Source organism: Monodelphis domestica, chromosome 2 (genome assembly GCF_027887165.1).
Source record: "Monodelphis domestica isolate mMonDom1 chromosome 2, mMonDom1.pri, whole genome shotgun sequence".
NCBI lineage: Eukaryota > Metazoa > Chordata > Mammalia > Didelphimorphia > Didelphidae > Monodelphis > Monodelphis domestica.
This window is the reverse complement of record NC_077228.1, coordinates 506,513,549-506,539,762: the sequence shown is the minus strand read 5'-3', so window position 1 is coordinate 506,539,762 and position 26,214 is coordinate 506,513,549. Positions and strand designations below refer to the sequence as shown.

Here is a 26,214-nt window from a genome sequence, read left to right as displayed (position 1 = left end):
TTTTCATCAGGAATGCTTAAAAGTCCTGTTTCACTGAATACCACCCCTCCTCTATCTGAAGCATTATGATTAATTTAACTGGGCATTTGATTCTTGGATGTAATCTTGGCTCTTTTGCCCTCTGAAATATCATATTCCAAGTTCTCGGATCCTTTAATGTAGAAGCTACTAAATCTTGTGTTATCTTGACTGTTGCTCCATGATATTTGAATTCTTTTTGACTGCTTATATTATTTTCTCAGTGACTTGGAAGTTCTAGATTTTGGCTATGATATTCTTTGGAGTTTTTATTTTGGGATTCCTTTCAGGAAGCATTTGGTGGATTCTCTGGTTCTGGAATATTAGAGCTATTTCCCCTAATAATTTCTTGAAAGATGATGTCTAGGCTCTGTTTTTTTGATCATGGCCTTCAACAAGCCCAATAATTATTAAATTTTCTCTCCTAGGTCTATTTTCCAGATCAGTTATTTTTCCATTGAGATATTTCACATTCTTCTATTATATATATATTTTTTATTTTCCCTTGATGTCTCATGGAATTATTAGCTTCCATTTGCCCAATTCTAATTTTTAGGAAATTATTTTCATCAGCGAGCATTTGTACCTCCTTTTACATTTGGTCAATTTTACTTTTTAAAGTTATTCTCTTTGGTGAATTTTTATTTATCTCTTTCAATTTAGTCAATCTTGTTTTTTTTGTCTTTAAGAAATTTTATTTATTTTTATGTATTTTTTCCATGGTAACATGATTCATGTTTTCTCCTTTCCCACCCCCAGAGCTGACAAACAATTGCACTGGGTTATACATGTATTACCACTCAATACCTACTTCCATATTATTCATTTTTGTTATAGTCTTTCAAAACCCAAATCCCAAATCCTATACCCATATAAACAAGTAATAAATCATGTTTTTCTTCTGTGTTTCTATTTCCACAGTTCTTTCTCTTGATGTGGATAGTATTCTTTCTCATAAGTCTCTTGGGACTGTCCTGGATCATTGCACTGCTATTAGTAGCAAAGCCTATTGCATTTGATAGTCCCACAATGCTTCAGTTATTGTGTACGATGTTTGCCTGGTTCTGCTCATTTTACTCTGCATCAGTTCATGGGGGTCTTCCCAGTTTTTGTAGAAATCAAGCAGTTCATCATTCTTTATAGCATAATAGTATTCCATCACCACCATATACCACAATTTGTTCAGCCATTCCCCAATTGCTGGACAACCCCTCATTTTCCTTTTTTTTTGCCACCACAAAAAACATGGCTATAAATATTTTTGTACAAACATTAAAAAAAAATTTCTTTGGGGTTTGAACCTAGTAGTGTTATTGCTGGATCAAAGCGTATACACTTTTTAAAAGCTCTTTGGGCATAACTCCAAATTGCCTTCCAGAATGGTTGGATCAATTCACAACTCCACTAGCAATGCATTGTCCCAATTTTGCCACATCCCCTCCAACATTTATTATTTTTCTTTACTATCATATTGCCCACTCTGCTAGGTGTGAGGTGGTACCTCAGAGCTGTTTTGATTTGCATTTCTCTAATCAAGAGGGATGATTTAGAACACTTTTTCATGTGATTATTGAGTTTTGTTAATCCTCTTTTTAAAGGAGTTCTTGTCATCAGTGGATTTTTACACCTACCATTTGACCTATTGCTTTTAAGGTGTTATTTTCTTCAGTTTTTTTTTTTTGGTGTGTGTACCTCCTTTATGAAGCTGTCGACTCTTCTTCATTTTTTTCTTGCATCACTTTCTTTTTCTAATTTTTTTCCTCTATCTCTTATTTGATTTTTAAAATCCTTTTTTTGAGCTCCTCCAGGAATTCTTTTGGGCCTGAGAGCAATTCACATTTTCCTTTCAGATATTGGATGCAACAGTTTGACCTTGTTGTCTTCCTCTGAGTTTGTGTTTTGATCTTCCCTGTCACCAAAATAATCTCTTATGGTCAGTTTCTTTTTTGTTGCTTGCTCATTTTCTTCAGCCTATTTCTTGATTTTTAACTTAAAGTTGGGCTCTACTCTTAGGATAGAGGGGTCACTAATCTGTACCTCAGGTTTTTTTGTGCAGCTGCTTTCAGAGATAGCTCTAGGGATCTATAAGATTTCATTTCTTCTAAGGCAGTATGAGAGAGATGTTTAATACTTTCCTGGTCTGTGCTCTGGTCTATGAGCAACCACAGTTTCTTCCCCTGGAACTGTGACCAGGTTCCCAAGGTTCCTGTGGCTGCAAGCTCCACAAATACTCTTCCATATCCTGGGACTGAGAGACCAAGGACTGCAATCTGGATCTGTGTGTGGGCAATGCAACAGATTCCTGCATGCAGAATCAGCAAAGGGAACCCTATAATCTTCTGATCAGTTGCTCAAATCCCTTACTATCTATGGGCTGATAGCTCTAGAAGTCATTGCTACTGATTCAGTCACCCCCAAGGTCTTGCTGGCTCACTGAGGTGAGGCTAGCCTTGCCTGCTGATCTATGCTCCATTACCATCTTGGTTTGATAAAGACACCTTCCCTGCTAACCTTCTAATTTGTGTTGGGTAGGAAAACTATTCTCCCATCATTTTGTGGAATCTGCTACTACAGAATTTGTTTTGAGATGCTATATTAAAGTTGTTGGGAGGGTAATTTGGGGAAGTTCAGGTGAGCCTTTGCCTTTTCTCTGCTTTCATGGCTCCAGTCCTCAGCTTAGATTTTTTTTTTTAAAGAGCATGGATTATAACTGCATTAACAGCTTATCTGGAAGAACGATCTGTTTAGTTATTTAAATTTCCTTTCCTTCAACTTAAAATGCTGCCTCTTCATAAATTCTTTGGCTCTTTTAAGCTTTTTTTCTGTCAAAAGCACCACCATTCTTTCAGTCCCTGGTTCATAATTTCAGAGTTACTGAGACTCTTCATTTTTCCTCACCCAATTTATCCAACTGGTTTTAAAGTTTTGTTTCTGCCTCCATCATATCTGCTCTAAATTCCCCTCTCTCCACTCACACAAAAACCACCTTGGTCCAAGTCTTTATTATTTCTCACCTGGACTAATGTACTGATCTCTTTATCAGCTCTCTTCCTGATCCAATCTTATCTCCATCAAGCTACAAAAATGATTCTCCTGAGATGCACATTTCCCTGTCAGTTCCCTACTCACTCTCACAGATCACCACTAGGATTAAATATAAGCCTTTCTATTTGGTGTTGAAGTCCCTTCACAGCCTGGCCTTAGTTTATCTTTCTAGCTCATTCTGCATTACTATCCTTTCTGTGGTTTTGCGTGTCAGCTGTCCTCCAGACCTGGAATGTTCTCCTTCTTCATCTTTAACTTATGCAAATCTCTTTTGTAAAAATGGCGATTTGAACCCCGGACTTCAATTCCCAGAAGTCCTTGGTAGTTCCCAGAATTCCCTAAAATCTCACCAGAGATACCCACCTGGGCCGAGAACAAAATGGGTATTTAAACTGACTGTACTGTCTACTTGCTCTCTCTGCTTCCGCTTCTAAGCACACGCGTCTCTCTACACGCAGGCAAGATGTAAGTGGTTGTGAATGGGCTCTGGGCCTAGGCACATGCTTTTCTTATTTTGTATTTTCTGTATTTCTTAATTCTAATAATCTTTAATAAACCTCACAATATATAATACTTTTAGTAGAGAAACTAATTTAATTTTAACAGTTTTCCTTCAAGACTGAAGTATCATCTTCACAAAACCTTTCCTGATCTTGCCAACTGCTAATGTCCTCCTTTTCTAACCACTACCTTGTATTTATTTTGTAGATGCTTCTCTATATTTGTCTTTCCCTACACAATGTTGAAGAGAGAAATGGCAAACAACTCCAATATTTTTTGCCAAAAAAAACCCTAAATGGGATCAGAAAGAGTTAAGACACAAATGAAAAATGACTCAACCACAACACAATGTTAGCTCCTTGAGAGGAGAGATTGTTTCATTCTTTATTTTTGGATTTCTAATTCCCAGCACAGCATGGAAAACAGTAGGTACTTAATGCATGCAAGTTGAATGACTAGGGGATAAAAACCTTAATAATTCGGCCTTGATGTTTTTAGCAAACCTTTGCTCGCTCTTTCTTAAAAATAAACAAACAAAAAACAAAAAAACCCCTCACTTTCCATCTTAGAATCAATAAAATGCATTGGTTCTGAAGCGAAAGACTGGTAAGGGGGTTAGGCAATGGGGGTTAAGTGACTTGCCTAGGGTCACACAGCTAGGAAGTGGCTGAGGCCGGATTTGAATATAGGACCTCCCATTTCTGGGCCTGACTCAATCCACTAAGCCACCTAGCTGCCCTCCTCTATCTCTTCTCTATTTTGTATGTATCTATAGTTTTAAAAATAGCCTTCGGCTCCAAAGCACATCACTTGTTTGGTCTGCTATCCTTGTGTGGAGCCAATTTTAACAACTTACCTGGAAGATAAGCTAGTAATCAATGATTAGATAACCAATGAGCTATTGAAATTTTCAATAACCCATTCTCTGCAGCATAATAGGAAATTAAATACACTCAACATAGGAAAGGATGCAATGATAGAATAATTATTATTGTTAAATTTGCACATCCAATAAGAATTTGTATCTGTGGCCCAGTTCTCTAGTCTGGTAAATGTGGCCCTCTCTGATGAGTCAGTAGGGGCACAGTGAAATATAAGTGTGTCCTAATTGTGTGTTGTTTATTCAGAAGCAATATTTTCCTCTATTTATACTACTAGAAGTAAAGTAGTCTGGAACAAAACAGCTAGGAAAATCAACTTCATGTTAATTCTAAGGTATCAAGCTTGTCAAGTTCTGTACAAAATCCCTCTTTGTTCATTTCCAGTCAACAGCCAGAATACAGAAAGTGCAGTTCTTTTATCCCATTAGGTTAGCTAGAATGATCATCTCTTGTAAAAACTGTTAAATGTGGGGTTTGGTTCCTGAGGCAGGCTGCAGGGTCTCTTGCCCACATAGTTAAGAAGAACTCAGATTCACTTATGGGTAATACAGTGTACCACCAGGAGGCAGAAACATGGACAAAATGACTTCTATGATACAATTTTGGTTTTCTATTCTTGGAAAAAAGTAAATTTAGTTTGAAGAAACGTATTTCATCATATGATGGCCAGAGGTTTTATTTTTTAGGCAATCTGAAAAACTAGCATTCTTTCTAGGTAACATATGTTAAGAAGAATAGGAAAATGGTAAGAGTACAAAGAGAAGTGGATTTGGAGTCAAAGGGCTTGGGAAGTGGGGGTTAACCCTCCAAGTCTTCAGTTCTTTTTCATTGTGAATGGGAAGTTTGGAATAGATGATTTCTTATCTTAAGACTTACGGAGAGGACTAATACAATCCTCATTGAAAAGAAAGAAATGAGTGGTTTTTTCCCCCAAGGTCATCCAACTGATGGAAGAACCAGGACTCACTCAAACCCAGCTCTCAACTTCTATACCAGAGTGCTAAAGGCTTTAGTTGAAGACTTTGAAAACATTAAAAGTGACTTCTTGGGGGAGGGAGGGAAGGAGAGAGAAGGTTTAAATCTCTTCCATTTCTAAATCAGTGATCCTAAGTACAGGAGGCAGGGTTAGATTGATAGGAATTTTAATTTGCAAGTAACCTAACCAACCAGCATTTAAAGCAAGCTGGCTTATTGTTAGCAGAAAGCATTTAAAATCATAAAATGAAATTCATTCACACACTTGACTTGAATGTTTGATTGAACTGCCAACCAGCTAAATAGTAAAGGCACTACTGATTGCTCTTAAAGTAGGCAACATTAAAAAAACAAAAAAACAATTTTCTTCCTCTCTAAGTACATCCATTGAAATATTAGAAGTGTTTACTGTGTAGAATTAAGCAATATGATGTAAAAGTCAATCATGGGACATGTGAAAATTTCACCCGATTTTCACTGTGAAGTCTTAAAATGTATAATGGCTATTACATGGCTCCAAGCAGTTTTCTGTTTCCTGTTTCTACACACTGAGGAGGAAATACAGTGGCTTGTCCGTTACACAAAGGCAAAAATCCAGTCCAGCTTTGCCACTTGACTTTTGGAAACTTTGCTGCTAATTCACATTTCCATTAGGAGGTGGGTTGGGGAGAAGAAAAAATGACATGCCAACTCCAATATCTCTAAGCAGTTCAATTGAAAGACAGTGGGGAAAGGAGCTGAAGTTAATGATTTCAATGTGATTTCAGGATTATCTATAGATGACCATTTTATAGCTCTCAGCTCTCATTAGGATAGTTAAGTTAGACTTGAATGGATGCTGTGGAAATGAATTTGACAGATGTCTGAGACTGTTCTCCTGCTAAGCTGGGCTTCAGCTAAGTGCACCCTGGTGGTGGACTGTAGTCAGAGCTTGGTTTAAATCCTACCTCTGACACTTGCTCCCTGAATGGCCTTGCTGGACAGCCTGTCTAAACTCCCTAAGCTTTAGTTTTCTCACCCAGAAAATGAGAGGGATGGCTCTGAGAGCTTCTGCTGTTCCTCTCGGAGCTCTTCCTATCTTGTATAACCACACATGGGCAGATGGCCTCCTTTACTCTAAAATGAATGATCAGTCTTCAAATGATTAAGCCTAATAATATTCTTTCTTTGGAGGTGGGAAGGGAAGCCATTTTACTTAAGGGACTTTCCTTTTCTTTATTCCCCCTTTTTCATTTCAGCACCATTACCCCAACATACACACTAAAGGGAAGAAACATGGGAGAATCTGCCATGTGTCAAAACAATACATGCTCAATCCTAGTACTTGCATAGTATGTTCATCAGGGCTAGTATTTTTCAGTGAGATGGACCAGAGAAAATTGGAGTTTATTAAAAACAAACAAACAAAAAGGCAGACACCTGAACGATTTCCTCTTGAAAGCACATTGCTCTTAAAGTCTAATTTGCTGCCCTGGATACTCCTGGATGTTAAAATAAACTGAAGAGCCTACCTTAAGCACACAGTTGCTGTTCACAAGGAGATTCCCTGGCTTAATGTCGCGATGTAAAATGCCGGCTGAATGAAGATATTTCAAACCTGAAACAACAAATTCAATGGCAGAGGCTTATAATTATTTCTAATGCAGTGAGAAATTCTGGAAAACTTTTCTTAGGTTTCCAACAATTATTAAAGGGAGATTTTGCGCTGTTCCCTAGCAGGTATATAATGAGTAAGATGAAGAAATCAACTCAGGCTTGTGACTGTGCATGTGCACACACCTCTATAATTTTGGTTACAGTTAAATACAAAGTAAAAAAGTCATTAAGGGTTTTCACTCTTCAGATATGTCTTATAAGAAACAAACCGATTTGAAGCTAAATCTACAGCAGTGATTCCGACACCAGGGTTGTCCTGACCACTCAGTTCCCCAGGTAGCTCATGTGTAGTCACTGGAGTTCTGAAATACCCTGAAACATTTCCCCTGAAGGCTACTTTAGTTATGAGAAGTCAATGTGGTGCTTTTCTTCTCTTCAGGGAGACTCCAAAGTGACATTCCAGGGGTCTATTCTGGCTTTTCCTTCCATTAGCTATATTCTCAGTTGTAGAAAACGAAGGACAATTTTCTCATCCTTTGGTTTGAATACTGGGAACTTCCACACTGCTATAGAAAGGTCCCTTTTAGGCCTCTGGGAATACTCTCTAGGTATCCAAGGTCATTTTTTTTTAAACTAAAAAAGCCACAAATCAGATTCCTCACTATAGTCATATGGATTATTAAGTGTGACTGGGAAAGAACAGAAAATAAGCTAATAAAAGCTTCTCAATGCTTAGGCAGAATTGATGGATAATAAAGATTTAGGAGTTCCCAGACTTTGAGGGGAAGCTTTTAAATCTCTAAGGAAAATATTAACTCTAAATCTTATACAAGGGGAAAAAAGTTTCTGTCGGGCTTCAGACAAATCACGCATCTTGTCCCATGACAGCAAAATTCAATTAATTAAAAGAGGACTAATGTCCAGGCACCAATTCAATGATGAATATTAAGTCAGAAATGCCAAGAAGATTCTTTACACTCATCTTGGTCAAGCCAGCATGGCCATTTCTTGTCAATGACCCACTCTGGAGAGTCATTTATGCAGCTGGTTCCATTAGTTCCTCATCTGCTTTGGTAGGTCAATGTCTCAACAGATTCTTCCGCTGCTCTGTGGTGACTTTTGAGGCCAAAGAGATACTCTCATTTAGGCACCTGGTGCTATGTACTTCTATTCCAAAGGGTTCATGGCTCTCCATCTGGTCAGTATTTGTGGTGAGCTCGTCTTCCCAATTTACTTCTGACAAACCAACTTGCTCCAACTGATAAGGGATAGTTCCATCACTGCCATCACTATCACAGAAGCTCAATCAAGAACTTCTCAGCAACCTGAGAGCCTTCAAGGAAATGTTAAACTTGGTTATATATGCTTATATCAAAAGTGAATTGCCTGTTGGAGCAGGAAAGCCTTAGAAGGCCAGACTAAAAGAAAAAGGAAAAACATAACTTTCAGACGAGACAGCCATTTCTTTTCCTTCAGACAAAATCTTACCTCTTAAAATCTGATAAAGAAAAACTTTGACATGATCTGAGCTGAGTGGTTGAGGAGAGACGATAATTTTATGTAGGTCACTCTGCATCAATTCTGTGACAACATAGCTTGAAGTCAGAAGTTAAGGAGAGTTCAGAGAATGCAGCTCATAACCCCCCAGAAGCACTAGTTAGTGCCAAGAAAAACTTCTACTCTCATAGCTGAAGCCAGGAGAAAAGTTCTTGATTTCACAGCTCAAGGGTCAGAATTCCAGTGCTCAAGAGATGGAGATCGATATAATTAAATTATAGAATTTACATTTAGGAGACAGGTCAAAGCAAACCATCATCTTTCTTTTCTCTAACCAGCACTATAAAATGGGGAAAGGTCCTACAAAAGACTAAAGAATAAGCACAATTTCAAGAATCACAAAAAAGATGGGGAGCATTCAATGAATTCCAGCAAAAAGGATTTGGTAGTCTCATTCTGGTCTAACTAAATACTGGAGGAGAGAAAAAAATGCAGCCTAATTTAAAGGATCTGGGGTTAGCATCTCTCTGGGCTTCTATTCTCTGACATAAAATGGAGAGGATGATGATAAATTATGTAAGCACACACAGTCCCCACCTCCCAACCAACCCCAGTATTTAAATGAACCTTTTTATTCAGTTCATCATATGCTCCTGTAATCTCCCCAAAGTAAGCTTCTTGAAGGCAGAGAAATAGTTACTTGGTGTCCCCCATAGTCACTTGCACATAAATATCCAACTGGCCTTCAGAGGGATAAGAAGAAGAGAAGTTTTATAAAGAAACTGGAAAACTGTTCTCAGGTTAGCAGATCCCAACAAGAACTCACAGGGTCTCCTTTAATTCTTCTGGTTGTTAGAAAAGCTTTAGGATAATTAATTTAATAATAGGGATTTTTGTTGACTTTATAGAGATCAGTTAGTTCATTCCTCTTATTTTGTAGATGAGGAGATTTAGGAGGAAAAAAAAGAAGTGACTTGTCCAAGGTCACTCAGGTAGTAAATAGCAGAGCCAGGATTCAAACAAACCCCAAACTTTAAACTTCAAATGGAGGGCTCTTTAGAATTAATGAAGAGAAAGGACAGGCAGCACAGCTTGCCCCTACCTTAGACAATACACTAGCAATGTGACTATGGGGATATTACTTAAATCTTTGAGCCTCAATTTTCTCATCTCTAAAATGTGGAGAATAACAGTATCTTCTTCCCAGAAGAGTTGTGAGGATCGAATGAGATAGCGGCTTCCTCTTAGTATTATCTGACTTGGACGATTTATGTAGAAGACTTTCTGAAAGTAGGATTAGATCACAGCCCTGATGGGCTCTAAAGATTCTGAACTGCCCTCATGGTTCGGTTAGAATATACACTTTGGGGACTTATGTTAGTTTTACATTCCAATGAATGCTTGGCACAGGCTTCCCTACGCCTGAGAACTGAGTTGGCAAAACAGGGAAGCAGCTTGGCCCACCAATACCCCGGGGATCTTTCCTTTCCTCTTCAACCATCCCTTCTTACAGACACATAGCAAGTTCAGCAGTTCAGGCCTCTCTTACTCCGAGTCTGGACAAGAGACAGGAAGAGAAGGAGCCGTCAGTCCAAGCTATCAACGATCATTAAGTTGTCCTTTGCTCCTTCACATCTTCTTTAATCCCAGCTTCCTAAATAGAGATAGTTCTCACTTTACATCAATTTGCATAACAATAATTTGCTTTTGCTTTAGAATTCTGAAAAATTGCGAATTCTAAAAACACCCATGTTACCTTTCCCGATTAGTGCTGTCCTGCCCCCAGCCACATGGGGCTTGCCTTAAGCCCATGAGTCTGGCCATCCATCCATGCTCGAGTATGGTCCCTAGCCCCAGCATGTCTGTGTCCACGTCCAGCTCCCACTTGTCTACCTGAGGCTGGCTCCAGTCTGCATGTTCCCCTTCCTCCTGCTCCCTTTCCTATGTGCAGTGGAAAATTCGAATTATATCATTTCTTAGAGGCTTGGGGAAGGGTCCACTTACATACAGCAAGGATGTCCATAGTAGAAAGAATTCGGGGCCTGGGAGCCTAGAGGTTTGGGCCTGAGTCTGGGGAAGGTCTTTATGCTAGGCCTGTCCCACCACCAGGATCTGGAGAATAAGGTGACTTTGAAGCCCTGACTGGAGTCTTAGGATCCTTAGCATTGACCTAAACCAAAAGGGTCTGGAAACTCTTGTTTGGCAAGTATTCAGAAAAGTTATCTTGATACTATTTAAGTAAACACGGTTCCACTTAGGAAGAAAGCTAATGTTTGGCCACTTAATCACAAGGCACCCTGTTATTAAATCTTACACTGAGAACTGACAGTGTGTACTTTTTTTTTCCTTCAAAATCTTACCTTCCATTTTAGAATCAATACTGTGTATTGGTTCCAAGGCAAAAGTATGATAAAGGTTAGGCAATGGGGGTCAAGTGACTTGCCCAGGGTCACACAGCTGGGAAGTGTCTGAGGCCAAATTTGAACCCAGGATCTCCCATCTTTGGGCCTGGCTCTCAATTCACTAAGCCATCCAGTTGCCCCCAACAGTGTGTACTTGAGGTCACTCACACAGCATTCATTTATAAAGAAGGGTAGGCTGGTTTTAGCAACACTGGGGAACCCCCCACCCCCAACACAACCCCAAAGAAAGAAAACAACAAGGAGAATTTCCCCCTCCCCCCACAGTCATCCTCAAAGTAAGTGCTATCAGTTTCCTTAAAACAGCCAAATTAAAAAAAAAATGGCATCCCAATGAAGCACATCTCTGCTTGTGGTGCAATCATAGCTGCTGACTCTACTGACAGGTTTTTTTTTGTTTTTGCTTCTGCCAGGATCAAAGAGTTTTTCTGGATGTGGAAAAGCAGGCTATCGTCTATGGCCTCACATCTCCCCAGAATGGCCAGCCAAGCTGCAATGCCAGCACCCTTCCTGCTGGTGGTGACAGCTGGTGTCCATGTAAGCAGGAGTGAGAAAACAGTGTGGTTTTCAAGTGATTGGGTTGAGTTGGTAGTTAGTGCTGGCACTTGAGAAAATCTCGTTTTGACTTAAAAATGGAACAAATTGATAAGAGCCAAACTTGGAGAATCGATAGGAAATAGAATGTCATGGGTTTGTGTGTGCCCCCCTTCTAACTTATTTTAAACAGAAGGAAGAAAAAAATTAGTTTGGGGACAGGTGAAATATGTTCTGAATATTTTGTGGCTACTTGAAGGCAAAGGGTTGATTCAATCCACAATACAAAATATTTCCAAATCATGCAGCCTGGGCTCTAGGCCCCCCTGCTCCCTTACTAGAACCTTGAATTCTGACTCTCTGGCACCTCCAATTCTAACCTTTGCACAGATGAGCTGCTTTATGTTGCCTATAACCAGTGCTTGGTGTCACTCGTCACGCTGCTGTGCCTAGAACATCACCATCCCTACAGCCCCATTTCAGGTCCCCTTTGCATGCTGTCTTATCCCAGTAGAACATAAGCTCCTTGAGGGCTGGGGCTGTCTCGATCGCTTGTATCCCTAGAATTTATTTAGCACAGGGCCTAGCATATAGTACAGTAAGGGTTTAAAAAATGCTCACTCATCTGTCTCTGTCTCTGTCCTTCCCCCCCCCCCCCCTCATCTACAGTCAGGGAAGATTCCTTCCTATCTATGAAGACCTGGGTAAGACATTCTCAAATTTGATTCTCCAAAGCAAAATAACCAAATTAACAATAGTCTCCCACGGCAGGGCAATTCCTGAAGTCACATAGATACACATCATTCCAGATGAAATATAAACCAGTCTCATGCTTGCCTCTGCTTAACACAAATAACCATGATGTCACTGACCTTCTTTGGCCCCTGACCTAGAAAGATCTGATCCAACGTTCCAAAAAACTTCTCACCCACCAGTAATCATGTCAGACGGGTGATATGAAAAGCAGTCTACTTTTGAACTTAAGTTAAAAATACTTTCAAGCACCCTATATCCTTATTCCTCCCAAGGATGCTGGTTAAAGATAACTCACCCAAGGCCATATAGTTAGTATGTAGCAGAGAAAGGACACGAACCCAAGTCTTTCTGAGAGTTAGTCCTCATAGCCCCAATTCCAAACACTTGCTTACAGTGTTCAATCTCCCCCAATTCCTTTAGAAGAATGCAGTTCTCCATGCCTACTTTCATGCCTGTTTCTATCAAGTCAACTCCCACAATTTAAGCTTCACTTTTTTGCCACCTGGGTGGACACTACATTTCTCATTTTCCTTGTCATTCGACTTGCGAATCTCTTTAAACGAACAGGTTTCTTTGGAAGTTATCCAAGAAGTTGCTTATTCTAAGTAAGTCTGCTTTGTGAATTTTAGTAAAAGATCTCTCAATATTTTTCATTTAACAAAGTAGTTTTTCCCTCATAAAAAATGGCTATCCTGGGTGAACTTTTCCCATTTGATTTTGTTAAGCAAGGCAACAAGTACCAAACTTTCAGAATGAATTAAGGCAGTTGAAAATGCTTAGAAGTAATACATGCTTTACTCTCATAGGATTTTTGCTTTGCTATACTACAAATCCTCTTAAGTCTCAATCCCCAAGTATAATGTCTTCCAGATGTCTCAACTAGTTGCCATGCCAACTAAAGCAGCTTAAATTAAATGAGGGCCTGAAAAGAGACCTGCATCACTCCAGGTCTGCTGCATGTTAAATAAAGCTCTCTTGACAGGGGCTCAGAGGTGCCATTAACTTGAACAGCAGCTATCTGATTATTGTCTCTGGGTAATTTAATGAGGGGCTCCCAAACAAGAGGAAAAGGAGGCGTTATTCCCTTTAAAATGGGGCAGCCTCTAGAACAGCTGGTGCTCCCACTGGGTCAATGCCCCTGCGAAGGCCTTTTAAATTAGCACTGGGCAAAGATAAAATCCGGGACCAAAGTTGGGGCTTTCAGAATAGTGTTAACAGATTAAACATTTCTCCCTATTCAAATCAGTCAATAAAAATATGATCATTAAAACACAGTGGGAACTGTGTGCCAGCCTCTGAGTTCTAACCAACTCAATTGAACAACATAGCCATAAAATAAATTGCTGCTGATTGCAGTCATTAGTTAAGTAGTTCCATAAAATATGGATTACAAAATGTGCTGATTTACTACAGAACAACTATTGAGGCAAATGAACAATAATAAACAGGGGTCTCTGACTCCCTGGGTACCCTAACAACAACAAAGCCTGTATATTTTCTACCTAAAGAGCAGATTCACTTTTCAGGAACTTTTGTTATGACCACAGAAAAGCAGCCTATTTATTTTTTCATTAAGCCTCACTGGCCATCTAGAGACTATGAAGGCTGGGAAGGTCCTTAGAGGCTGTTCAGCTCAACTCTTCTCCTTTAAGAGAGAAGATGGGCATCCAGAGACAGGGAAAGGGCCTATAGAATGTTGGTGGTGGCAGAGCTGGAAAAAGAAGTGCAGTTTCCACCCAAATCACACAGTAACCTAAAAACAAATATGAGGCACCCTGAATCTGAGATTCCTGAATTCCCTTCTAACCAAATGATCAACACAGAGTACATGGTGGTTTCTAATCCAAGGGGAAAGGAGAGTGTTAAATAAAAAGTCTAGGAAAGAAAGGCTAAGGCAACCTACCAGCATCTGAAGCAATCTCTGGAAGCATTTTAGCACTGCCCACCCTGGTGTATTCTAGACACCTCCAGTCCTTAGCAATCTAGTGAAACCCATGGATCCCTTCTCAGAAAAAGTTTTGTAAATGCACAGAAAAATAGGATTGCAAAGAAAATCAATAATATTGAAATGAAGATCCCCCTCCCTCCATCTAAGACCACAGACCACCTGAAATCCATTTATAGGTCCCTTGGGAGTCCTTGTACCCCAAGTTAAGAATTCCTGCCCTAAATGAAACTTTTCTCCTCTTCATTCCTGGCTCTCTATTCTCACCCCCCCCCCCTACTGCCCCTGCCCCTCCCATTATCCCTTAGTGTGTTAGACAGCACCTATAACACTGCTTATTCTCCTTGGACATCACTAATCTATCAGTCAGGAAACTCCAGAACAAATGAATGAATCCTAATTTCTTTTTCTTTTAAAATAATTTGCTTATATTTTTGTTGATATCCCCTTTGTCTCAGAATCTCTTTCCCCTTTCCTGTACTCAGTGAGCCATCTCTTGTAACAAAGAACTTTAAAAAAGAAAGAAAAGCAATTCAGTAAAACCAGTTATTTCATACCCAGAGAAGAAAGTGAATTTGTTCAACTCTTCTCCAAAGCCAAACTCGTGGCCCTAACTACGGGAGAGAGGGAGAGAGAGAGGGAGAGAGAGAGAGGGAGAGAGGGAGAGAGAGAGAGAGAGGGAGAGAGGGAGAGAGGGAGAGAGAGAGAGAGAGAGAGAGAGAGAGAGAGAGAGAGAGAGAGAGAGAGAGAGAGAGAGAGAGAGAGAGAGAGAGAGAGAGTGTGTGTGTGTCCATCTGTCTCATTCCTCTTTATATTTTTGCACTATGCATGTCTGAGGTCGTACTGGTGTTGCTCACTCTGGAGGCCACAAAATGCAGGTCTCTGAACCTTCAGTTACTGTCTCTCTTGGGGTCTGTTTTCTAGTTAATAAAATAGGAATATTTTTTTCTCAGTCTATCTTCAAGTGGTACTCTAAAGATCAAAGCAGATGATAGATAAAACCTTTTTTTTTTTTTAAAGCATAAAGCCTTATACGAATGCAAAGTATTGATATGTGAGTTACCATGTAAAAAGAGGGCTCAGGGCTGTTAGGTGGCTCAGTGGATTGCAAGCCACTTGGAGACAGGAGGTCCTGGGTTCAAATCAGACACTTTCTAGTCGTGTGACTATGGACAGGTCACTTAAGCCAAATTACCTCACCTTTGTCACTTTTTTGTCTTGGAACTGATATGAATACAGAAGGTAAAGGTTTAAAAATAAAAAGAGGGCTTGAAGGATTAGAAGTCATGTGAGTAGAGGATAAAATGCTCAATATTTCATATATTCACTAAAACCACAGTAGTCTCTGAACTAACAATTCAATAAAAATTATATTTCTCTAAGTCCCAAGTTAAGATTGCTTAGAATCATAGAATTTCTGGGCTAAATGGAATTCAAAGTATCTTCTAGCTCAGCTCCGTTTTCTTTGAGGACATTAAACGAAGAAAGATAAGTAACTTGTCTCAGTTGACACATTAATGGCAGGGGCAGAATCAGAGGCCTCTCCTGCATTTGTCAGTTATATCATGTGCTGCCATTAAAAATTCTCAAAGTTCTCAATCTGTTATAATTGATGTGACACCCAGAGGGGGCTTGATGCAAAAATAGGGTTTGTCGGGCTTAGAGATTTTGAGGAACACAGACCCATAGCCTTCATGTCCTTCCTCTCTAGCTCAAATATTCTGACCACACTGGATATTTTTGTAGAGCCCACTAAAACAATGATCTGAAATGCAGTGTGAGAGCTTGGTCATTATATGAAGCCAGTGAGAAGGGTTATAACAACCTGGCAATGCTGAGCTATATTTTTCTGAGGCGCTGAAATTGTTGAAAAGGCCAAATATCACCTAAGAAAGCACCGTTAATTGTAGTCCCATGTGATCGAGATCATCTTCAAAAGCATTTAAACAATTACAGTCGTGTTTAACAGTCACATCCACACATGAAAGGGCAGTATATCGGAAACAGGCAGAAACATGCTCTGTGTCCCCTTACCGATAGTGCTTTCTCCAAAGTGTGGTAAACTTTCTTTACCAGCTCAGATTTCATACAAAGTGAGAATGTTATCTGCGTTAGGCCCGGATTCCCTTTCTGGGTCTTACTGATTCTCTGAGTTTGGGAAGAGATGATGCAAGGCTGTTTTAACACCATGCACGCCATGTTAGAGCTCGCCAGTGGTGGGTCAATGGGGTGCCAGAGTCAGAGAATGTTAGAGCAGGGACAAAAGAGACCATCTAGTACAAATCCTTAATTTTGCAGAAAAACGAAGACTTAGCTAGGCTAAAGGGCTTGGCCAAGTTCATGCAGCAATGACGTGGCAGACCAGGGTCTCCACAAGGTTTCTTGACCCTCTAGTCTACTATGTGTTATAAGATTCTGCTTGGGTCCAGAGGACAAAATGACAAAGTAGCTGGTGTGTGGATCTCAGTGTGTCAGAAGGGAACCCTCCCCAAACTTTGAGGTGGTCAGTAATGAGCTGCATGGGGAGCTTAGGAGGGGCTTTTAGGCATGGTATGTGACCATTTTGCTAGGGGTATGGCAGAGGAATTCTTATTCAGAAACACCTGGAATCAGAAGTTCTTCCAGATAGCTTCCAACTCAGAGATTTTATGAGATAGGCATTATAAATACAAAATATCAAAAAATTATAATTTTAGGAAACAAGTTTCACTGTGTAGGCCTTTCTCTACAATAGTTTTGGGCTTTTCTTCCAAATCTGTTGTAATGAACAATCTCATGTTAATAGAAGGTACTCTATAAATCTTGATAGAATTAACAATAGCAACTTGTACACTTTAATGTGATGGAATATTTTCATATATTATTTCACTTGATTTTCACAACATAGTATCATCACCCTGATTTTAAAGATGAGGAAACTTCAGGGAGATTAGTGGTAGCTTGGGTACTTGAACCAAACTTCCAGCCAAGTCCCCTAATGAACATGTAACAAGTGATTCCTATAAAGCCACCCTTACTGATGGAAGTCTTTACAACCAGACACACTAAGACACTATACGAATTAAATTACCCCCCATCCCAATTGCTCTGTAAAAAAGTTCTGTAAAAAAAAAAAACTGTAAAAGAAAGAGGTCACTAAATGTTTTTCAAAAGCCAATTATAGAAAATTCAAGATAAATGGCTCAATTTAATATAACATTTGTGACTAATTTAAATGGCTATTTCAACATCACCTGAATTTTTACAAATATCCTGTGTCAAGGTAGTTTTAAAGATTTATATATAAGATTCATATAGGGTGAATCATTTTGTTCATGAAATAATCATTAAGCATACACACACACACAGAGGATTGTGCTAAGCATAGACGTGATAGAGGCGGGCAATAGATGTGGGACTTTCATGTTCTGGAATCTTGTATTTCTCATCAGTTAGCATTAATTAAGCATAAATCACAAAAACTGTAGTTTCAGCATTAGTCAAGCATAAATCACAAAATCTGTATTATGAATCAGTTAACCATTCTCTATTATTAATCACTCAAAATGGTTCTGTACACCAGCTTTGTGCTGTTCTGTATTATTAATCGCTTCTATTGTTCTCTATTTACCTTAGGCCCTGAACTGTCAGGCATTATTTAATCACCTACAGTGGTCGTCTACTGTACTATATCCTCCCTATGTTCCCATCTTTGATGAAGACATTCTAGAAGGGTATGAGACCTCTCCGACGCTGACAAATGATGGCAGGTGGGACAATGGGGGGAAACATGGGACATGTACACTAAGGGCTCTAGCAGTCCAGGGGAACCCCTCATCTGAGCAAGATCCTTATTTCCTTTTTGGTGTCCCAAGTTCACCTATGACATGTCAGACCCCAAACACACCCCTACCTGGATTTGGACCTACCTTTTTTATGCTCATTTTCTGGGGTTTTTGGCCTGTAGTGTCCCAGAATATTCAGGGGGAGCTATTCTGGGAAAAGGTGGAAATTTCCCTGGAATGGGAGGTGATGAGTCCCCAGACCTTCAAAAGATATGCAAACTGTGGCTACTCCATAAGCCCCAGAGACAACACTACCAGTCTTGAGGCTATTCTAGTAGCTGCTAGGCTATTTAACCACTCAAGGCTATTATATTATCTTAAAATTTTTCTTCTTTAAATAAAAATTCTTTCATGTTTCTGGATTGAATGGAGTTTTGAGCCTCCTATTCTTGGGGGGAGACCCTGCTATAAACTTGGGTGTGTTTTCCCACAAAGGATGGATGGGAAGGGGTGGAAGGTGGGAGAGAGGAAAGGATACTCCTTCCTACCTCCAAATTGCCAAAATAGAAGATTGTTGGCCTCAGGGAGCTTACAGTCTGGCATGGGAGCAAAGATATCCATATTTGATATTATACAGAGAACAATTCAAGACCTCTTCCGGTGTGGTAGGAATTGCAAATAAGGGGAAAGATCATAAGAGGTGGGGCTGAAGAACCATTCATGGGAGTGAGTCACGGAAGGTTTTTCAGGTATCTAGTGTTTGAAAAGAACTCAAGACTTAGATTGGCATAGAGGAGGTAACTTATGCTGGGTAAAGGGAACACCAAGAAGAAAGGCAAAAATGTGGGGATCAGCTGTTCAGCTAATGCTATGGAACTCACAAAGTGATATGAAGAACATTTAAGAGAGTCTTGTACTACAACCTAATCATTAAATTCACAGTGAAGGTAAGGGCCCCATTCATGCCTATAATTGCAAAACTTCACATAGATTAAAAAAAAATGATTATAGAGGTAATATCCTCAAAAGGCCAGAGGATGGGAGTGTTACCATAAGAGTTGCTTTTTCTGGGCGTGTCTTCCTGTGTCTGTTCATTTGTCTCTTTTCCCACTGGTTTTTAATTCTGTTGTTCTTTCTAACTGCCCTCTCCCAAATAGCCACAATATAATTATAATACCCTTATTTTACTTATTGAATAGCTTAGGCTCCATGGTTTCATTTTAAAAAACAGGGAAGTAGAACACTGCATTCATCTCAAAAAAGAAATTTACTTCTGGGGCTCTTGGGCAATTTGGAGACAGGAAGGCCCTTAAGGGAGTGGACCAAAGACTGATGAGAAAAAAGGTTCTTTGCTCTTGTCCACAAACAGTTAAAAATACCAGGCAAGAGCCTAGGGACAGATCAGGGAAAAAATAAAAGACCTCTAAAGAGTCAGGATATCCCCCACTCCCCAGGGCTTATCAGGTCCTAGCCATAACCTAGAGATCAGCAACTCTGTGTTTGTTGGGGGGGGGCCCCAATAAAATTGCATACGAAGAGTCCTTTTTTCTTTTATGACACACTCATAGCTCCTTGAAGGTAATAAAGTGAAAAAGGAAGACACTGTCTAAACACTCCTAGTTCGGTGTTATTATTTTAAGATATTTTTAAGGGAGCAGAAGAATCACCTTATGCCATTAAGCATGAATATACCTTCCACAGTTGAGTCTAAGAGTGATATTAAGGAACAAAGCTACACCATTATCACAGAAAAATCTAACTTCCAATCATGTGAACCCTAATTGAGTCTTTTTTTTTTTTAAAGGAAGTCATGATTTCTAGTTGCAGGGCCTGTAGAGACAGTGCTAAGAACATCCTTCCTATTAAACCATCATCATTAACATCAATACTATCCACTCATTCACTGGATGCAGCACAGAAGCTAATCTAATGTCTAGAGCCAGGAAAGATGAAGAAGAATAAGCAATGAGTGAAGAGGACCAGAGGAAGACTGAGCCTAATGTTTAAAGACCAAACTAAACTGCAATAAAACAAAGGAAAGTATATAGCAAGGGGTTGAAAACAATGCTCAAAGAAAATCTGAACATAAAGATGAGAAGGAAGTGACTATACTGGAGAGAGAAGTGGAGATGATGTAATTTTTTCCTATGAGGATTCTAAATTGATATTTGAGGTAGTAATGGATAAAATATTTCCTTTCATAGGTGCAAATACAGCAAAAGTTATCGTGAACCATAAGAATCCTTGCATGGAGATCATCATGGATGGGGAAGAGGGTTTGGTTTGCTTAATATCATCTTTACAGTGACTCTTATTCAGTGACTCTAGAACAGGAATGTTTCCTCCAATTTTGAGTTACTGCTTAGAAAAGTCTCATATTAGGCTAGCAAAAAAGATATTTCAGGGGATATACTGACTGAGAGAAAACCAGCAGATAGGCTTTTGCTAATTAAATTGGGTCAGCTCCTGGATGGAGAAACTAAAAGTGCTTAACCTATTCTTTGCACCCCACTCCTCACAGGGATGTGAGGAAAGTGCTGTTTAAATGGTAAGATATGACATAATGTGAGCTACTGTTATTTTACAGAAAGCTTATGGTTTTGACAAAATTATCCTTGATGCATTTTTTCACTCCAAGCTAAGCTATACAAAGGATGAGAATAGCAGATCAGTGTCCTACAGAGGAAGCCTAATGATTAATCTCTCAGAAGTTATCAAATGAAGTTAATGTGGGAGGAAATACACACAAATCAGAATTAAGTTTCACTTGAACTAAATGAGCTTCCCCCTCTCTCTCCTGTTCAAGATGATCCTTAATATTTAACTATTTTAAGGGTATTTGATAATGGCATTCATGGGGAAATGGTGCCTGGCACATGATGGGAGGAGCTGAAGAAATGCTTTTCGATGGATAGGATGTGTTTGACTACATTTGCAAAGTTCAGCTGTCACCTCTAAATGCCTTGCACAAGATTTCCAAGTTCTCTGAAGTTCTGTTCTTAACAAAAGTAAGTTAGTAGAGGGAGACTTGGTTAATTTGTAAAGTGAGGAGATGTACTCCAATTAAACCTGGTCTGATGTGCTACTTTGCAGCTTTTAAAACCCCTGATTGATTTCTCATATTACACATGGGTACCTCCTGGGGAAAGTGAACCTTTAAAAGTAAAAATAAAATTATGATCAGAGATAAGTATGGAAGATTAAATAATATAGCTCTGTGCACTTCCTTAAATTCCTTTTGGATTCTGCTCATTGGGAGACTAATAATCGAAGGTTGACTAAAGGGGGATGAGCAGCACAAGACACTGGTGGAAGCTTAAATTAGGCTCTTCAATGGTGAAGTGTCCTAAGATCACTTCTTTCTATACAGAAGAGTTCTAGGGTTTTTAATTTAAAAGAATAATTTTTTTTCACGAATTTCTTTGTTTTACATTGCTTAGATTTCCTTTTGGGGTTATTATTATTTGTTTTTACATGAAGAGGTAGAGAGAATCAAGCTTCAAAAACATTTGATTTGTTTCCTTCCACTGGAACATAGGTGTGGTTTCCCAACTAAATGATAACATGAACAAGCTGCTGTAAATGTTAGCTATTAGGGATTCTCCTTAACAGTAAAAAAGAAAAGGTAAATTTAAGCAAGTACTTCAAAGAGGACTTGGAAAGTCCCATTAAATTAAAAAATTCTTCATGTGCCAAAGGCAGCTGGTATTGTCTAAAAAGATGAGAGACCATTTCAGAGGTGAGACCAGCTCTGGGGGAGTGGTAAGGTTGGAGAGTTTTATTCCAAGGGCTATCATGGACAAGACTAGCAAGTAGAAAGAACAGACCCAGGAGGAATCAGCTACCTGGATCATCTGTCCAATTAGAGTGCATCTTGTAAAAGGGTAGTGACATACAGTTGCTATAGACACCAAACCAAGTGTCTGTCCTCTAGAAGATGCCATTTTAGGTTAAACAATGAAATCTTGAATAGGAATAGTAAAGTAAATGGACATATTCAAATGAAATGTGGATTCCAATGAAGGAAAAGTACTTGGCTGAATTTAGTGACATGGTAGGTAAGGGAGGAGTCCTTAGACAAGATGGAAGGGAAGAAATAAACTTTGCCATTTGCTTTGTAGGTGGTGGAATGATGGTGATGACGGGTTCTGATCTGAACAATATATCTTGGTGGAAGACTGGCAGGTAGAGTGGAATGTGTTGATGTTTGGGATGAAAAGGGGAGAGTGGAGAGGTTGAGAATTAGAAATAAAATAAGTGAAATAAGTTGTACAGAGGTCTGGCAGCCAACAGCTCTTCCGTCCTTATTCCCTGACCTCCCATGGATCTGCTTCTGCAGAATCTCAGGATCATGTGATTTTTATAGCTCTTGAGCTGGCACAGTGTTTAGTTGTGTTGTTATCAAAGGAGTTAAAAATCCCAAATAAACCAGGTAAGGCTAAATTTTCTGCCAAGGCAAACAGTCAGTCCTGTACATAAGAAATGTTTGAAATCATAAGGAAATCTATTAATAATTTTAAAAGAAGTAACTGGCATAGGAAAAGGGAATCCATAATCTGTCACATGAAATTATTTTCCAGAAAAGAGAAGCAGTAGATTCTGAGAACTCATTTTCCTCCCTACTGGTTTCTTTAAACTTTATGCCACAGAAATGTCAAACTTGCTGCAATTAAAGCTCCTGAATTTGTGGACAATAGAAACTAAAGCTAATTTCATAAAATTATAAAATTTATAAAAGATACATTCATTTATTAGAAATTAGGTCATAGTAGATAAGAACTTCATCAATATTTGGAATATACATTTGGTGAACTCATTTGCTCAAATTCTAGAGTTGTCTTGGGTCCTACTTCTAAAGCTACTGAGTGTCTTAGGAGTCTACAATACAATGTTAAATCATGTCTACAATTGCTTTAAGTATGAATTCTGAAAATTTACCACTTCCTTCCTCTGTCTGAAAGGATAATATTCCATAACGATGCTCACACAAATTAAAACATTCCTTTCTTCACTTAAATGCTTCTTATCCCAGAACAGGTCCACAGAGGAAGGAAGTCTTAACCTAGATCTTAAATGTATAACTGATCTGATCTGAAATAAAAAATGAGGGCATTTAAGTAGCACAGATAATGGAAATCCGGTTTACAAAGACTATTGGTTTCAAAAAACTCTGTCCATATGAAAAAAGTGATGCATTTCAGTGAGAGTTGTTTCTTTTTGTTGAAATAAAATGAGCTGGCCTGTGAGAATTAAAATTAATATATAATAACTCAAGTATTATATTTATAAGATTTATTAATAACAACTTGAAATAAAAAGCTAATTCAACCCATGGAGAGAGAAGAGAAAGGAGGTGCTATAAAAACTTATAAACAATCACACAAAGACTCCCATAAACAAACAAAGAGAAAAGAATGCTGGGAAATACAAATGGAATTCTGGGAAACATAGTCCTGGGGTTCAAGATTTCCATTTATACAGGCCGTAAACCCTAAATTCTTCTTAACAAATAACATGAAAGTTTCTCTGGAACCAGAAGGACTTCAATCAGAATTCTTGACCCTTTCTGAACCTATGCTTCTTTATGGAAATTAGCAGAATAAAATGCCTAAATATAACCCCAGGCAAATGTGAACCTCTATCTTTTTAAAGTAGTTAAGCGTCTTTTGGCTGATCAAAAAAACTACCAGCTCTGGGGGCAGCTGGGTAGCTCAGTGGCTAGAGAGCCAGGCCTAGAGATAGGAGGTCCTAAGGTTCAAAACTGGCCTCAGACACTTCCCAGCTGTGTGACCCTGGGCAAGTCACTTAACCCCCATTGCCTAGCCCTTACCACTCTTCTGCCTTGGAACATTCCAAGACAGAAGGTGAGGGTTTAAAAACAAAAAAAAAAACGACCAGCTCCAAAACTTTAAACTAACAGGAAAAACAAATTGATGCTACCATTTAGAAAAAAAAATGAGCTGGCAAATTCAAGCTACATGCTTGGGGTGGCACAGGTGACACCCCAATGGTTGAATCTGGATGGGAAAAGGACATGCCTATACAGTGAGAACAGGAAAGGCATGCCACAGAAGCAAAGTGATCTCAAACTTTAGCTGAGCAGTCCTGGAAAAGGCAAACTATGCATGCAAATGCTCAGAGATTCTGCTGGGGAAATTCATTTTCATTTTAACCATCTGCAGGGGCCAGGGTGACTGCCAAGTTAAAAAAAAAAAGATGGGAAAGGGAGGAGATCGGAGAGAAGAGAGACTAGAAACCCAAATCAACATTACCTTTGCTACTGGCAAGGAAGCATGGCTCTGCTGTGCATCTCTGTGGCTCTGAGAAGTAGGCTTGCAAAGGGTGAAGCCTACCCATCCATATCAGTCCCATTCCTCCAGTTTCTTTGTTCTACTTTCCATTGTGCCCTCTGGAGCCCCTATTTCACAAACTACCCTTTAATAAGACTTGGGCCTTTCCCTCCAAAACCTCAGGGAGGGATAGTATCTCTGGTATGGAGGGCTTGTCGTGCCCTTCTAGGGCAGCTCTCCAGCCTCTGACCCCCACCTGACACCCAGCTCTCACTTGTGGCTCCCAGTAGCTGCTAGCATGCGGCAGCGGCCACACCCCGGGCAACAGCTTCGACAGGCCGGCTAAACCTTGTGAGGGTAGCCATCGGGCCATCGTGGACCCCCGGTGAACCAGGGCTTTGCTCACCCAGCATGTGAAGACTGCTCTGGCCGAACAGATGAAGAAACCAATAAGAAGGTTCAATGGCTGAGATGGCGACGCAGCAAAGCACTGTGGAGTGCTTAGGGCGTGATGGAGCACAAAAGACAACACGGCCATCCAATGCAGCTGAGGAAGTCTCCAGGTGTAACGACTTTTCGTGCCACTGGACCCAGGCTTCCAATGCCGAGAGATTGGGACTGTCTCTGTGCATCTGTGCATTTTCCACTTAAATCTCCTTCACGCACAAGTATCTTTGCACACTCATCTACATCACAGATGAAAGCGCACAAAGACAATCGTCATCCTCGGTTACCGAGAGACTACTACTATTATATGTATGTTTTCCCTCTCACAGAATTTATGCTCCTTTTGGTCAGAGTGGTTTCATTTTCGGCTTTGCACCCCTAGCACTCAGCAGGGTACCATAAGGGAGGTGCCTAATAAAAAATCCTTGAGTTAAAACTGATGTTGTTATCCTTGTGAATACAGAAATATGATTCTGGGGACTGTGGTCTCTCCCTAGACTAGGATTCTCTTACTATGATATTTCTTGTGACAGAAACATACAGATACCCAGAAAAGGGGCCCAAGCAGCCCTGATAGAGCAAGTTTCCTCCCCCTTACCACAGGCTCATTCTCTACTTCTATTCCTTACACACAGATTTCCTCACTTAATTTCTTGACTTATAAGAACCATGGCCAGGTCAATCAGCCACATCCAATGGCCTAACTTCAACTAATAAAAGCAACTCACCTTTATATGATGCTGGTGTACATTACCTTAATGAATCCTCATTAGAGTCAAGTATTACTGACCCTACTGCTCAATTGAGAAAACTAAGGACTTGAAAGAGATGAATTAATCCATGCAACCTTCCACAGCTGGGAATTGAGTGTACATCAATACTCAAACTGAGCTCTTCAGATGACAAATTTCAGGCTCTTTTCACTGTATCACCATTGCTCCCTACACTATGCTGCAAAATTTCCCAAACACACTAAATTCCTGTTTAGCTCATAGGTCCTTCCTTACAGCCATGAGAAACTTACTACCTGGGACATAAAGTCTGGTCTCAAATATCCTCCTACCTAACAGAACTTGATAGTAATTTCTTCTTCTCCAGTTTATTCTAAAACTCAGCACCTAAGAATGTCCGTAAAAGCCAAGACCAGACTGATATCAATATTAAAAATAGCAGGGATAGGTTTTTCAATGAATCACAGACACGTGTCCACTAAACCCAAGCTTGCCAAGAATCCATTGTGGTTTCTGTTTAAAGAATTTTGGAGGCATAGGAAACAGACAATGCAAAAAAAAAATTGAAAAGGGCACCCAATAATATCTGTAAAAGGAACAATTAGATAGATACAACATTTGGTAAGTGCTGACTCTATGCCTCAATGAAGAGTCTATTCTGCATTGAGAGACATCATTTAATATTATTGTTTTATGAGCTACTTAGTTGTAACAGTCAATGGGGAGGGGAGGGGTAATAGCCCCAAAGAACAAAATGAGGCATGGTCTTAAAGGAAAACAGGCTACGTGAAAGAAACATTTTGACGGAGAACGG

General features: G+C 39.6%; 1 protein-coding gene across 1 annotated transcript in view; it reads right to left on the bottom strand.

Annotated features, from left to right (window-relative positions):
- NLK (nemo like kinase) overlaps positions 1-26,214 on the bottom strand; it is a 141,888-nt gene that overhangs the window by 24,696 nt on the left and 90,978 nt on the right. Inside the window, exons 4-5 of the mRNA XM_001368457.5 lie at positions 8,505-8,611; positions 6,932-7,017 (exon numbers count right to left, since the gene is read on the bottom strand). Coding sequence (XP_001368494.2) covers positions 6,932-7,017; positions 8,505-8,611 — 193 coding nt within the window. The remainder of the gene's footprint in view (positions 1-6,931; positions 7,018-8,504; positions 8,612-26,214) is intronic.